The sequence below is a fragment of the Gossypium hirsutum genome, chromosome D02 (assembly GCF_007990345.1).
Source record: "Gossypium hirsutum isolate 1008001.06 chromosome D02, Gossypium_hirsutum_v2.1, whole genome shotgun sequence".
In the NCBI taxonomy this organism is placed as follows: domain Eukaryota; kingdom Viridiplantae; phylum Streptophyta; class Magnoliopsida; order Malvales; family Malvaceae; genus Gossypium; species Gossypium hirsutum.
The window spans coordinates 53,514,488-53,530,491 of NC_053438.1; the positions used below are offsets into that span (position 1 = coordinate 53,514,488).

General features: G+C 31.4%; 1 protein-coding gene across 2 annotated transcripts; it reads left to right on the forward strand.

Annotated features, from left to right (window-relative positions):
• The first annotated feature begins 2,375 nt into the window (after window positions 1-2,375).
• Window positions 2,376-8,368, forward strand: LOC107909891 (putative clathrin assembly protein At2g01600). Of its 2 annotated transcripts, XM_016837591.2 has the most exons (15): window positions 2,376-2,772; window positions 2,897-2,966; window positions 3,094-3,191; window positions 3,938-4,076; window positions 4,185-4,312; window positions 4,417-4,509; window positions 4,635-4,685; window positions 5,309-5,374; window positions 5,480-5,545; window positions 5,725-5,805; window positions 5,906-5,986; window positions 6,842-7,009; window positions 7,089-7,170; window positions 7,279-7,400; window positions 7,757-8,368. In XM_016837591.2, exons 1-15 carry the CDS (start codon window positions 2,683-2,685, stop codon window positions 8,117-8,119), a joined length of 1,698 nt encoding a protein of 565 aa, XP_016693080.2. In that variant the 5' UTR covers window positions 2,376-2,682; the 3' UTR covers window positions 8,120-8,368. The 2 variants fall into 2 exon arrangements, with proteins under 2 accessions (XP_016693080.2, XP_040944737.1); XM_041088803.1 differs by lacking the exons at window positions 2,376-2,772; window positions 3,094-3,191.
• The last annotated feature ends 7,636 nt before the right edge of the window (window positions 8,369-16,004 follow it).

A 16,004-nucleotide genomic window follows, 5' to 3' on the forward strand; every position in this document is an offset into this window, starting at 1 on the left:
AGCCTCTCTAACAAGATTGAAGAAGTTCGTTTGTTCTTCATTATCTTCACTTGTAGAATCTGAGTTGGAACTACTACTTGCATGTGTATAAAAAGGGAAAATCTATGTTCATTCTTTTATGAGGAGGAATATAGATGTTGTTATTTGTTTGCAAACAAGAAACAAGATTAGAAGAAGAGGCCAAATTTGAGAAGGAAATACATAATAAACAAACTTTAATCCTTTTATAATGAGGATAAGGAGAAGGGTGTTTTCAATATTAGGAATGGGAAGAGACAGAAAAGGAGAAAGAAAGCATAACAAGGAAGGAGGTTAAGAAACATGGAACCCAATTAATTGGTTAGAAAGGAAAAAGAAAAGACAGAATGAAAAGATTGAATCAAGAAACAAGAAGGTGGGTTCTAAAAGAAGTTAAAAATCTTTGTGAGAATGAAGACCAATAAAATTGATTCTAGAAACTTAACACAGGGAAAAGGAAATTGGAAAAATAGATAAGAAAGCAGAATCAGGTAACAGAAACAGAAACAGAAGGGCAATTTACCAAAACAAGCCTATTTTTTTAAAATTACCGAAATGGGCCCGGTATTTTATTATTTACCGGAATGGGCCTTTTTCAGTAAATTGCGTCCACGTCAGCGCGATGTCAAGGGACGTGCCAGGAAATCGCGGCCACGTCAGTACGCTTTGCTGACGTAGTAACAAATCGCGTCCACGAGGGGGCGATTTGTTGCCACGTCAGCAAAGCATGCTGACGTGGCCGCGATTTCCTCCGCGCGTGAACAGTGCAACGGTCAAAATTTTGACCGTTGCTTCCCCCCACGGTAAAAAAAAACTATAAATACCCCCACCCCTTTTTTTTCACAAACTAATCCTCTCTCAAATTTCCTCTCAATTTCCAGGACCTACTGTAGCAAAAGAACGTCCACAAGGGCGCGATTTCACAAATTCTTCTCAAATAGCATCCTGCTAGAAGTGATTTTATACTATTTTCTCAAAAATTTCAACTCAAAATTATATCTTCCAAGACCTACTGTAGCAAAAGCGCGTCCACGAGGCCGCGATTTCACAAATTCTTATCAAACAGCATCTTGCTAGAAGCAATTTTATACTATTTGCTCAGAAACGTCAACTCGAAATTATTTTTTCAGGACCTACTGTAGCAAAAGCGCGTAAACGTAGGCGCGACTTATTTGTTTACTTTTTTTTACAAAACCCTAAAATTCTAAACCCTAAACCCTAAAATCGCGTCCCCCGTAACGCGCTACGTCAGGAAATCGAGGCCACGTCAGCAAATCTTCAAATATCATTAAGGTAAGCAAAGAGGGTTCTTTGTTAGTAAGCATGGTTATTAGCAACAATGTCCACACGTAATTGAATGGTAGGTCATCGTCTTAGTCTATTCCTAGGAGCCTCTCTAACAAGATTGAAGAAGTCCCTTTGTTCTTCGTTATCTTCACTTGTAGAATCTAAGTTGGAACTACTACTTGCATGTGTATAAAAAAGGAAAATCCATGTTCATTCTTTTATGAGGAGGAATATAGATGTTGTTATTTGTTTGCAAACAAGAAACAAGATTAGAAGAAGAAGCCAGATTTGAGAAGGAAATACATAATAAACAAACTTTAATCCTTTTATAAGGAGGATAACGAGAAGGGTGTTTTCAATATTAGGAATGGGAAGAGACAGAATAGGAGAAAGAAAGCATAACAAGGAAGGAGGTTAAGAAACATAGAACCCCAATTGCATAACAAGGAAGGAGGTTAAGAAACATGAAACCCCATTAATTGGTTAGAAAGGAAAAAGAAAAGACAGAATGAAAAGATTGAATCAAGAAACAAGGTGGGTTCCAAAAGAAGTTAAAAATCTTTGTGAGAATGAAGACCAATAAAATTGATTCTAGAAACTTAACATAGGGAAAAGGAAATCAGGTAACAGAAACAGAAACATAAAACATTATGCTGTAAAAACTCCCTACAATTTAAACATCATCGTTACCATTGAGCCAATCACTCCTTGGCATGTTAAATTTCTATATTTTTAAATAACATTGCAAGTAACCAACTGTCAACTAAACAATGTGGACACAATTCAAAGGTTTGAATCTTTGGAGTTTGTAATTGCACAAATTATAAATTGAATATAAATATGAAATAATGTTGTATAAAAGATTGAATTAAAAAGTTGACAAAACAAACTATTTAATTGGAGTTAATAGTCAAAAGTTAAAAAAAAAAACAAAGTCAAACTTCAACAACTTGAATAATTCTCTCCAAATTAAGAATGAAAGTCTAGAAACACATGCGATTCAAATTAAAAACATTATTACAAAAAAAAGAATTTTTAAATTTAAATAATGATAATAAAAATGACAGCATAACCAAAGCGGGGCCGCCAATTGCCAAACAGCCTCCAATCTCACGCCAAAAGATCCCTTCTTCGCCAAAAAAGAAAAGGTGTTATACAGTTCACGGAGAAGCGTCAATCAAAGAACTGATCACCGTTGAGCGACACTTCATCTTTTGGATTACTCTCTCTCTAATTTTTTTCTTTGCCCTTCGATTGATTATTTCATCTGCGGTTCGCTGAGAGAGAAAAGAAAGGAAAATCAAGTGTGAAGCAAACACGTCATTATTAAATAAATAAAAGTGGTAGAGCGATCTCAGCGGTTAAAGAGGGTACAAAATGGCGACTCTTCAAACATGGAGAAAAGCTTATGCTGCCCTTAAAGATACCACCAAAGTCGGACTCGCTCATGTCAACAGCGATTATGCGGTACTTTTCTCTCTCGCTCTCTCTCTTGCAAGTTATCTTATTTCTTTCTCTATATTTAGTCTGTATAGATTTTTTTTTTAATAATTGGATTTGATTTGCTTATTTTTGGAACATTTATAAGTAGGATTTGGATGTGGCCGTAGTCAAAGCTACCAACCATGTCGAGTGTCCTCCAAAAGAAAGGCATCTTAGAAGTGAGTTTTCCTTTTTGTTTTTGGATTTTTAAATGTGAATTTACGGATCCAATTTCATTTCGTTGAGTTTTCGGTTTCTGGGTTGGGTATCTGACGATTTAGTTTGAGGTTGTTTTTTTTTTAATAGAAATCTTCATTGCGACATCAGCTATTCGGCCTCGAGCAGATGTTGCTTATTGCATTCATGCTCTTGGCCGCAGATTGACCAAGACTCATAACTGGACGGTATAATTCACTGGCTTCTATTATGATTACAATCTTTTTTAACTGGACTTATGTTTCAATTTGGTTTCGAATCGATGTTTAATAGGATGATGAGGATGATGTAGGGGTTTTCAGGTCATAAGATTGATATGCATGTTTTCAGAGTTGAAGTAGTTTCGTATTGCTTTATCGCTTGTATATTATGTTAGATTTCCAACCGTCAATTTTATTAGTGTCGATATGTAATTGAATTTGGCAATACACTGCATCATGTGGAATGTTTTGTTGTAATATACAAAGAAGAGTGCAATCTTCAATATACTACGTAGTGATACTAGATTCCAGTGCAATGCCTATGCTATAACCTTAAGAAACTTTTGTGGACAATGAATCCTGTTTCATCTGGTTGAGCTATGTTAATCTACAATTGTATGCTTATTTTTTATTTATTTATTTTTTCTGTTTTTTGGAATACTTTCTGTTTGCAACTATGGTTTCTAGACATGCTGAAATGTTGCAGCATACTACTAGATTGCAACTTGGAAGGATGTTGCTGCAGTTGTTTATGCTGCAAAATGGTTAAACGGATGAGAATGCATGTTTATGGTTTTTGAATTGCTTAAGTCTTTCTCCGATTCATAATTACCTGTTATGAATGGAGAAAATAACTTGCATTGATGGTTTACAATTTGCCAATGTCAAGGTCTTGTTCTGATATGGGTTAACGAACATATGTTGTAATTGTTCTTTTTTTCATTATTCAATAGGTTGCATTGAAAACGCTTATAGTTATCCATAGAGCATTGAGGGAAGGTGATCCTACTTTCAGAGAAGAACTTTTAAACTTCTCTCAGAGAGCACGGATTCTCCAACTTTCTAATTTCAAGGATGATTCTAGCCCTATCGGTGATCTTTTAGTCTCTCTCTCCTTTGCCTATGTGTTTTCTGGTCACCGGTAATAACTTCTGATTGATTTGCTTACTTCCTCCTCCTCTTCCTGTATATGTCCTTCAGCATGGGATTGCTCTGCCTGGGTACGTACATATGCATTGTTTTTAGAAGAGAGGCTTGAATGTTTTAGGATTCTGAAGTATGACATTGAAGCTGAGCGTCTACCAAGACCTGACCAGGGGCAGGATAAGGTATCACTCTTTTTGTGAATATTTGTTCCATTAAATTACAGGCTGTTCTTTTACCCTTTATGGTCTCATGGCCTGCTGCAACTTTTGTTCTTTTTAATGGGTAGGGTTACAGCAGAACCCGGGAGTTGGACAGCGAAGAATTGTTGACACAATTGCCTGCTCTGCAACAGTTGCTTCACCGTCTTATTGGTTGCCGGGTATTCTATTATATGTCAATCTTTTAGAATTCGAGTTTTGTTTCCTCTACATGTTGAGAAGCTGTTATTTATTCATATTTTTCACCATATTTAGAAAGTTAATAGTTTTCTCTTCTCTCTTGCAGCCAGAAGGTGCTGCTATAGGCAACTATGTTATACAGTACGCTTTGGCTCTGGTATGTTGGCTCTCTCTTTCATGGTTATGTATTTGTTTCATCTATCTGTACCTGAAATCTTCTTTCAAATTTATCACTACTGTTTTTCATTAGGTTAAATTATTAATTTGAATGTCTCAGTAAGAGTTGAACCAAAAACTATGTACGCATCCAAAATGTGTCTATCCAGCTGTCTTTTGCTAATTTTTCAACTGAAGTGATCATTTTGATATTAATGGGCACCATAAGTATTAACTCTTATCTAGACTTTCTTATTCTGAGTTTTCTACTGGAGGATCTGGTTTCTCCTTCTGTTAAATTCAAAGTTCAAATGTCTCTTTGAAGTTTCTTTTTCTTTTCATTATTTTCAGTGTGCAATGCTTAATTGTCTTTAAATCTTGTAGAATTATTTTCCCCTTAAACTATTTTGAAACCCATTTTGTATCTACACCTCCTTCCTCTGCACTATAAAAAATTATGAGTGTTTTTTCTTTGTTTGTTAAAAGAAAATGTGGGAAATGGTTTTTTCACTTCCTCCTAAGGATCTCTTTGTCTCCCTTAGGAATAAGTATAATAATGAGAACCTAACAATGGAAGCGCTTTGCATTGAAATTATTTTGACGTTTCAGTATTGCGATTTTTAGGTGCTGAAGGAGAGCTTCAAAATATATTGTGCTATTAATGATGGAATTATAAATCTTGTTGACAAGGTAACATTTTTATTTGATGTTGTTTATAGAAGAATTTCCTAGTTTGAGACTAGCTTTTCTTTTTTCTTTTTCCAAACTGGCTGCTCAAGTTGTAATTTATTGCAGTTTTTTGAGATGCCAAGACATGAGGCTGTCAATGCTCTTGATGTATACAAGCAAGCTGGTCAGCAGGTGAAGATGTAATTTTTATTTTTATTTTTAATTCATCAGATGTTTATCTGATTAGTTGCTTTTATGATTATTGGATTATATTCTTTCTTGGTTGGTAATCATGGCTTGTTTGACGTCTCAGTGTCAACAGTTAAACACAATGGTGGCTCAGTAAAATATATTCAATGTTTATGATGCAGGCTAATAGCCTTTCTGATTTCTACGAAGTTTGCAAAGGATTGGAACTTGCTAGGAACTTCCAGTTTCCTGTTCTCAGGGAGGTATGGATTCTATGGAGGTGGTTTGTTGTTTGAGTTGCCTCTTTCGTGAATCTTTTGTTCAATACTTGTTTATGTTAATTCATCACTAATCTTCTTCCAGCCGCCACAATCTTTTCTTGCTACCATGGAAGAGTATATTAGAGAGGCACCACGTGTGGTTTCTGTTCCAACAGAACCGTTGGTTAGTACTCCTCACTATATTTCTGATACCACACTTACATACATTATAGATCTATGTGGTCATATAAAGACAGAATGGCATTTGAGTTGTGGTTATTTTTTTCGCCATATTTTAGAACTGCTGACTAGTTCTCACCATGAGGATACAATATAGCTATATTTGAGAAGCTGCAAAATCTTCAATGCATAATTATGCTACTGGCTCTAAGACTAGAAACGCATACAATTTTATGTTTGAAGAGTATGACATGAACTGTGAGAAAGGTGACCTTGTGATAGTTGGAGTTCATTATCCATAATAGATCGGTGAAAATGAAAAATTCTCCTGGAAATCATCTTGAAAATCGAAAAAGAGACTTGTTAGTATTGTTCTATAACAAGAGGATTCTAGCTGACTTAAGAGAAATTTGTCTAGATCAGCTGCACTTTAATCTGTCAATACTTGGTTGTTGTGTGAAAAAGGTAAAAAAAAACAGAGTATCAATAAACCCCAGCAGTGAGGATGAAGAGGCAAATGAGTGATTGTATAGGAAAAGAAATGCATGTACTTATGTGAGGATACAAAAAATAAACTGTGGGAAATATAACGAAAGGTGCTTGAGATGGCTTTCTAACATGAAATAAAAGAATAAAAGATTGGTATGAAAGCAAGAGATCACTAGATTAAAAGATAAGCTAAGATGAAAAGTGAACATGATTAGTTTCGATTTGCAAATGTAATGTCAAAGTTGATTTATAAAACTTGCTTCTCAATATTAGGATCTTTGAAACCATTTTCTGTTCGTTCTTTCCCTTTTCTTTTCTTTAAAAAAAAATATTGGTATATGCTATAGAACTAATGGTCCATTGTTTACAGCTTCAATTAACATACAGACCTGAGGAAGGCCCTTCTGAAGATACTAAATTACCCAATGATGAACCTGAGCCATCTGCTCCTGCTGATGACAATGCAGCTTCCACTGTTGAGACTGCTCCCCCTCCCCCTCCCCCAACTCAGACCAACATGGACACTGGAGATTTATTGGTAATGTTTTTTTTTGGAGCTTCATAATGTTATCCTATTTGTCTACTTCATTTTTTTTATTGCGTATTGGTGGGTTCAGGGATTGAATTATTCTGCACCTGATGCCTCAGCAATTGAGGAAAGCAATGCTTTAGCTCTAGCCATAGTACCAACTGAATCTGGTAAACTATGTTTCTTTTTCTTTCTCTTTTCCCCCCTTAGTTAATGGCTGTCCTGATGGTCTTTGCTATTACCACAATTAGCTAAGGTGCAAAAGTTTTATTTTGCAGGTACTGCTTCAACATTTAATTCTAGTGCTGGTCAGCCTGTGGAATTTGATCCTACTGGATGGGAACTTGCCCTTGTCACCACACCAAGTACCGATATTTCTGCACCTACTGATAGGCAATTGGTATGCGCTTTCTGTGCTTTAACTTCTTATTCTGTTCGTATGTGTTGCTGTTGATTGGGAAATATAGCACTTTACTGGCCAAGGTTTGTGATGATTGAAAGGTTAGGATTTGGTTGAAATATTGCCGAAGAGAGGCTTCTCTTATAACTTTTGAGAACTGCCTTACTATCTCCAATCTTATTTGTTAATTTTGGAATTAGGGCATGTTAGTTCTGGTTTTACGTCTCTGGAAGTGATCATCTTTATTTCTCCCTGCGTTTTTGGATTGTTATATACTAAACGAGTGTAAATACATTGAAGACTTTCTGAACCCCGAGCAAACTTACCTAATTAAACTTGTGGCTGATAATTTTCAGGCTGGTGGATTGGACTCGCTCACTCTCAACAGTTTATATGATGAAGCAGCATATAGAGCTCAACATCCTGCATATGGAACACCAGCTCCAAATCCATTTGAGGCACAAGACCCATTTGCCATGTCAAATAACGTTGCTCCCCCACCTGCAGTGCAAATGGCAGCAATGGCTCAACAACAAAACAATCCTTTTGGTGCTTACCAGCCTGCTTATCAGCAGCCACAGCAGCAGCAGCAGCAGTTGATGATGAGCCCATCAAATCCATTTGGTGATACAGGGTTCGGGGCATTTCCGGTGAACCAAGTGGCCCCTGTTGGTCAACCACATGCTAATAATCCATTTGGAAGCACAGGCCTGTTGTAATGTTAAGTGTGAAGAGTTGGGTTTGTGGATTTTGGTTGGTTTGATCAGTTTGGGCATCATTTTATGAGATGATGGAAAGAGTGGGTAGGTTGTGTTTTAGGCACACGAGGAATGGCTTTCAGCAGCTATCTTTTATTACATTTTGTATGGGGTTGTAAAGTCAGTAGTTCAAAGATGTAATAATATCTTAGATGATTACTACAATTATTTTTGAAAATTCCCAGCCGTGTGCATCTTTTAAAATGTCAATGAATCCATTCGAATTAACTGTTAGTTGACACTTAGGTATTGGATTGAGTTAAGTTGGATAATGATATAATGATTAAAATAATATATTTTTATTAATTGTCAATTTATTTGATCTGTTCGGTGAACAGATATCTTGTTGGTTGAACAATGAAAAAGGAAGCAATACTCTGTTGGAAGTACGACTTAGCTTTGCTGGGTAAATTTCAGCTTCACAAGTCAAGTGCATTGTATTCATGGTGATGACCTTATAATTAATATATGCTTACATTTCTACCTTCTCTTTAGCATTTCTTTTAAATGTTTTCACAAAAATATTTAGTGCATTGATATGGGAACCTTTAAATTCTACAAATAATATTATTAAAATTTATCATTATATTTTCATTCGCGAATCCGGGGTTGGCCCCTTAAAATGGAAAATTGTTGTTTTGGTTCTTTAAAAAGTTTTAAAATTTTAAATAATTAAAGGTAAATTTACATTTTGACCCCCATAAAATTATGAAAATTTAATTTAATCATTTAAAAATTATAAGATATAAACAATTAAAAATTAAAATTTCATTTCGACCCCCTAAAAAAATTTTCGGGTTCGCCTTTGAAAAGAATACAATTAAGGTTTGAAGAAATAAATTGTATAAAAATGTCAATCAATTCGAGAAGAAATAAAAGAAAAAAAGTAATAAATATAATTTTTATTACTTAAGTGATAAATCATTTTAAAATGAAGTTAATTTTTATTTGAGATTTTAAAAAATAAAGATGATTATAAACCATTTTAAAATATATTTTTATTAGTTAAGCAATAAATTTAAAATAAATTCCATATTTTAAAATGATTACAATTTAAGTGATAAATTTATTTTTAAATATATTTTTATATTATTATTTTTTGAAGTTATAAAAAAATAAAATTATTAGAGAAACACATCTTCAGAAACCTTTGTATCTCGATAATCATTTGTCCGTATTTATTGTACACTTGAAATAAATAAAAAAATCTTAAAATTCAAGAAAAAATCTAAAAAAGATTTTTTTTAAATGATGTTATCTTTGAAATTATAAAATACAAAATTACTTTAAAAACATTTAGAATGAACTTAGACAATCATTTGTTTGGATTCATTATGCTTGCAAAATAAAAAATAAATTTCAAATTATTTTTGTGACATGTGTCAAATTCTTTTGGTTGTTAGCAAAAAATGTAACGGTATTGGCAAGGCACCAACAAAAGAGTACCAACTTAACTTATGATTTCTAAGTGATTAACTATCAAATAAATATAAATCATCAAGTTCAAATACCTCACTATATATTAACCCATTAATAAACATAAAATACCCTATAAATATTATACTTAGAGTAATGCTTCTCATTTCATAGCCATGTCATGTTATATATTTAAAGAATTTGGATCATTTATATCATACCTTATATTATTTTGAAGATGTTTTTCCCATTTCATATATTTTACATAAAAATAGAAAAACATATACATGATAGGAATTTAAACCTATGCCTACAAAGTTTTCAATGTCTAGATTTTACCATTCAACTAAAATCTCATCTATTATTTTTATTTATTTTTTTATAAATATTTTTGTTATATAATTATGTTTTTTACCATAATCATTGTTATATAAAGGTTTTACTATGTTGATGCCACGAGTGAACTCGACACCAACTCAATTAGAAAATTACTTAACAGGGTATTTAAAAAATAATGTTTTCGTCTTTTACTATTTAAAAATAACAACACTTTACCAGTTCATCTATTATCAATATCATATTTTATTTTCGAGAAGGAAATTAGAAGAAAGAAAGTGAGTGTGGAGAGGAGAGAAGGGAAGCCCACCTCTTGGAAGCGCTCCCAAATCTTTCATCATTACCCTCACTTCTTTTCTTTTCTCTCTTTTTCAAATTTAATCTTTGCTTATGTATAAAACAGCTGGTTTTGCTTTAACTAATAGCTTTTGTAATCATAGAATCCAATGTTTTGCATTATAAAAACACTAATATTCCTTTATTCTTAATCCCATCCTTCTTTTCTTTTTTTTTAACTAAATACACAAAAGCTTAGACTAAGAGTCTTACACCTGTCATGAATAGAGTTACAAAGCCCATAAAATATCACGGAGGCCCCTATATTAATTATTGGATTGCATTGTGCACATTCTACTAAAAAAATAGGTAAATTAATCGTTGTATATTAGATGAAAGAGTAATCTGGTTTTTCAATTAAAAAATTCATCCATTTCTGCTATTAAAAACTAGTCACCATACACCAACATGAGGTACGCATGGCATACCACTTGTTATTATCTGGTTATTTTGTCATTCACCTCAATTTCTAATAGTAAAAATAGATGAAGTTTTTTTACAGAAGACTAATTTACTCTTTGATCTAACGTTTAAGGACTAATTTACGTATATTTTAAGTAGAGGAGACAAAATGTAATCTAAACACTAGTATGGTGCCTCTACGTTACTTTTACCTTAGAAAGTAGGTTAGTATATTTTAGTTTTATCCCTTAATTATATTATTGTAGATATCTATGGCTTAATTTCCTTATGGATTCTTCTCCACGGCTTTACCCTTTATATAGTACCAATTTTAATTTTATTTTTTTGATAAAAGTATCATAGAAGGCCCTATAATAGGGGTTAGATTGCATTTTGCCCCTATACTAAAAACATGAGAAAAATTAGTCTTTGTATATTAGATAAAAGAGTAAACTAGTCTTCTGTTAAAAATTTCATCCATTTTTACTATTAAAAACTAGTCAGTATATGTCGCATGAGGTATACTTGGCATGCCATGCATCATTGTCTGGTTATTCTATTGGTCACGCTAGTTTTTAACAGTAAAAGTTGATGAAATTTTTAATAGAGAGGATGAACATGCTCTTTGATCTAATGTATAGTGACTAATTTACTTATTTTTTTAATAAAGAGGTAAAATTGAATCTAACTATTAATATAAGGGCCCCTGTTTTCCTAAAATATTGTAACGCATCATAAGGGAAAAAATGCAATTAAGAGTCAGTCCAGGCATGGAAAATAACCTTTAAATATCAAATAGGGTTTTCTTTTTCTTGGGACCAATTTTATGTTTAAATACTAATCCTCATATTTATCACTTTAATTTTGAAGGTTTTAATGAATTTCATCAATTTTCAAATTAAGTTGGTCCAAAATTCTGTTTCTTCTTCTGCTCATCCTTTTTTAATTTTTTATTTATCCTTTTATCTCCTTATGTCCATTCCTTTCGTTACTCAAACCATTTTTCTTTTTTAGTTCAACAGGATATTTTAAATATACAAAAATAAATAAAAATTAATTATTTAAGACTGTAAAGCAGCCTAGGATATGAAAAGTCCAAACAAGTCCTTGTAGAGAACTAGCCATCTTCTGTATACATTGAAATAGTCATAGATTTGGACCCTTAGAACTTAAATTAATATTTAAAGATTGATAAAAAAGAATCCACCCGTCGTGATCAATAATACGAATATAAACATTTTATTTCAAAAATCAAAATGAAATTCCAATCAAATAAGACGATGCTTAAAAGTAAATTTATTTGAATTAGTGATGATTGTGAATGAAGAAGAATAAGGGGACCCCTCGCATGAATGATGAAATTTTAATTTTGGGGGAACCACGCCACCCATGTGGGATGATGCCTAAAGGGTCCCTCTCTTTCATTCTAATCTTAACAACATATCATAATTTAATTGAATTTGGACTGTTGGAAATATTGAGGATTTCAGCTCCCCTTTCTGGGATCACCTTACTGCCCTTTAGGTCATAAAAAAGCTCTCTATATAAAAGAGATTCACACTTTAAGAAATTTAATTTTATAGACTACAACTGTTATTTTAATAATATATTTAATTGTGCTTAAACTTTTTAAATTTACTTAATATTTTATATATATATATATATATAATTCGAATATAAAATACAACAATCATATTTTATAAATATTATTAGTATAAAAATTGTGAAAATTTTGATTTTTTTTTTAATAAAATGAAATGGTTAATTTAAGACTAGTATAAAATAAATAATGTTACATAATTACTTAATTAATTTAGAAAAAGGAATAAAGTGATTTTTTTGTTTTAATTTACTTTATTCAAAGATCTCCTTGGAGTTGGAAGTTTGTGTGATAAAGCAAAGAACAGGAGGGGAACAAAATCATCTTTAGGGTGAGTTTAGATTGGCAGTACATTTACTTGCGATTAGTATAAAAACAGCGGTGGCGATGAGATTAGATACTGTAGCAATACTATAGCGTGAGACAAAAAATAAACTAAACGCACCATACCGTACCCAATCGCCTATCCAAATTCACCCTTAGACACAGTGGTTAAATTACTTACTCAATTTTAACTTAGGGTTGGGATTTGTGGAGGAAAAAAAATCAAACCCACTATTTATGTGAAGTTGACTAAAGGCTAAAGTTGGACTATGGTAATAGTTTGTTAGGACTTACTATTATTAGTAAAATAAAAATATGTGAATTTAAGTGTATTGAAGTATATAAAAATATGTTATAAATAATTTTTTAATTATTTTCTAACTAAATTGAATATTCGTGACAAAAAATTTATTCTAACACTTAACTAGTCTAGCATCCAATTGATTTGGAAAATTGTAGCTACTTTTTTTTTTATATTTTTAATCAAATATTGTGAAAAGGCTATGAGAAGGAATAATATAAAATTTTATAAGGTAAAAAAAAGAAGGGTTTAATGATTTTTTTGATATTTCAACTTTACAAAAATATCATTTTAGCTCTCCATTTAATTTTTTTATTTTTTTTAACCCTTAAGCTTGTATTTTTTGTTAAATTACCTTAAAATATATGAAAACTTAACGGTTTTTAACATATATGTGAATGACACATCAATATTTAATTAATATTAAAATTTTAAAAAATTCAAAAAGATTATAAAAATTATTTTTAAAAATCATTAAAATTATTTAAAAAGTATAAAAATTATAAAAAAATATTTTTAATATGTTTAAATTTTAAAAATTAATTAAATATTGACACTTTATTCACGTGTATGTCACGTTAGCAAAACTAACAAATCTAAATTTCCTATTCATTTTGAAATAATTTGATAAAAATACAAATTTAAGAAATAAAAAAACGAAAAATTAATAAAGTTGAAAGTCCAAAAATTATTATCCTAAACAAGAAAATAAAGGGATGGGTTGGATGAGGAGGGTAGTGCCTTTTGCCTACCAATTAATTTATTGGTATCTCAAGAGTAAGTCATATCATTTCATTGTGCTATTCAATGTCGAATTTTAATTCCAGCTCATAAAGTTACCCAAACCAATGCCTCCCACTCCCCCCCCCCTATTTTTGGAAATCAATTCTCAATTTCATGAAAAAAAAAATTATCATATTATATCACATTTTGGTATAGAGTGTCAATATTGTTTGAATAAACTATAAGACGTATTATGGTGGTTACTCATTTCATTCTTTAATTATATAGTTAGGGGTTCGATTCTCACTCATGAAAACATAATACATTTTATGGCTACTCGTTTACCTCTTCGAGTCTAGAAAAGTAAAAAAAAAAATGCAACTTACAAAATTAGACAAAAATATCACTTTTGAACAAAAATTAGAGAAATAAACTACTTTTATTCAAATTTAGGGAAATAGGTTAACTTTGTGGGTAGGAGCTGCCACGTACGCAAAAACGTGCCATACACAAACTTCTTAAAAAATAATAATAAAAAGGAGACGTTGGATCACAATAGTTAGAAACTATAAAATTATAAAAAAAAATTAAAACCTAATGACTAGAAAATCCTAACCCTATATAAACCCTTCACCTTATCATTTTTCTTCTTTCATTTTCATCCAACTTTTTTAATTTTTATTCTCAAACTCTTTTTCTCTCAATTTTCTATCTTAATCTTTAAATAAGTTCCAAAATATTTTCTTTTCAGTTACAAATTATTAGTAATTCCATTCCTTTATTCGATTTTCATCATCTTAAAGATTTCAAATAAAATGAGGTAATTTACTTATTTTTAAATAAGTCTAACAATATTTTTTTATGTTAAATAAATTATTAATTTAGTGGTAATTTAATAATATTATAACATTTTGGTTTATTTTATTTTTCTAAATTAATTAATCGTAATTAATTTGATAAACATTACAGAATTTAAAAATATCAATGTAACTGATTCATTTGGATTACAAAACACATATTCGGTGTCCAATTACATATGGTAAGAAAATACTATTTTTATTTTTATTTTAGTTAATACCATTATTAAGTTGTTAATATTTTTATATACTTTTTTAATTTTTTATGTTTATATCCTTATTAAATTGTTAATATTATTAAATATTTTATTTTTGTTAATATCATTATTAAGTTGTTAATAATTTTTAATTTTTTTAATTTTTTATGTTTATATAATTAGGACAAAGATCAAATTATTGAAACATATATACATAATTTAAGTGTGAGAATACCACGTGTTATAGAACAAGACTTGAATGAGGTAAGATCCTTACACGTGTCCCATATGCTCAATGGGACTAAATTGGAGCCTACACTTATCAGTGTGTTGCTAAAGAGATGGGGACCCAAAACACACATTTCATCTTCTGTGTGGTAAGTGTATGATTACACTCGAGAATGTAACATTACAACTCGATCTACCAGTTGATGAGGCAGTCGTTACGGGGGTAGTGCACGTTGAGGATTAGAGGCCAATTTGCCATCAGCTATTGGGCAAGGTGCCAAACAAGTTTAGTGGTAGCCAGATAGATATGAAATGGTTAGAAGAGAATTTCTCACATATCGACAACTCGTCTAGTGAGGTAGAAAGACAATAATTTGCTCGAGCATTTATACTAAGGTTGATCGTGAGTCTTCTAATGCTAGATAAATCTCGAAATAAGGTACATTTAAGGTGGATCATACAACTAATTGACCTAAAAGAAGCCAGGCGACTTAGTTGGGGATTAGTTATTTTGGCTACATTTTACCAAGAGACGTGTTGGGCTATTAAAGCACCAATAATTAAAATTGGTGGATGTATACTCCTTCAGTCATGGGCATGGTACTGCTTACCATTTTTACATCCCCGAGTAAACTTCTCTTATTAATTTCTACTCGTAATAAAGTAAGAATCATTTAATAATATAGTCATTATATTAATTTTTTTCATTACTATATTTTCATAATTACATATTATTTGAATAGGTAGAACAATGATGCGAGTCATATGGGTATATTAAATGAGCTTGAAGATATTCAATTATTTTTAGATTAACGGTCAAGCCAAGGTTAATTTTTGAATTGTTCAGTTACATAATAATTATGAAAGCATTTGAAATTTATTATTAGATACATAATGAAATTTATAATTTTGTATTACTGTTTGAATGGATGCCATATTTGATCCAAGAATTGAAGAATGCATCCCGATTGAATTTTTGACGAATAGTAAAATTGAACACATCAAAGTGCCATTGATGGTTATTGAAACAATTGAGATGCATAAATCTAATCAAGTGATGCACTAGTTTGGCTTTGTGCAAAATATTCTACCCTCACCTCAAAACCTCGATGAACTTCACAAAATT

What these genes read in the sequence shown, in the direction of transcription:
- LOC107909891 (XM_016837591.2), top strand. Translation starts at nt 2,683, where the DNA reads ATGGCGACTCTTCAAACATGGAGAAAAGCTTATGCTGCCCTTAAAGAT. An exon ending in CTGACCAGGGGCAGGATAAG is followed by an intron (nt 4,313 to 4,416) that starts GTATCACTCTTT and finishes TTTAATGGGTAG; the next exon opens with GGTTACAGCAGAACCCGGGA. An exon ending in TGGACACTGGAGATTTATTG is followed by an intron (nt 7,010 to 7,088) that starts GTAATGTTTTTT and finishes TGGTGGGTTCAG; the next exon opens with GGATTGAATTATTCTGCACC.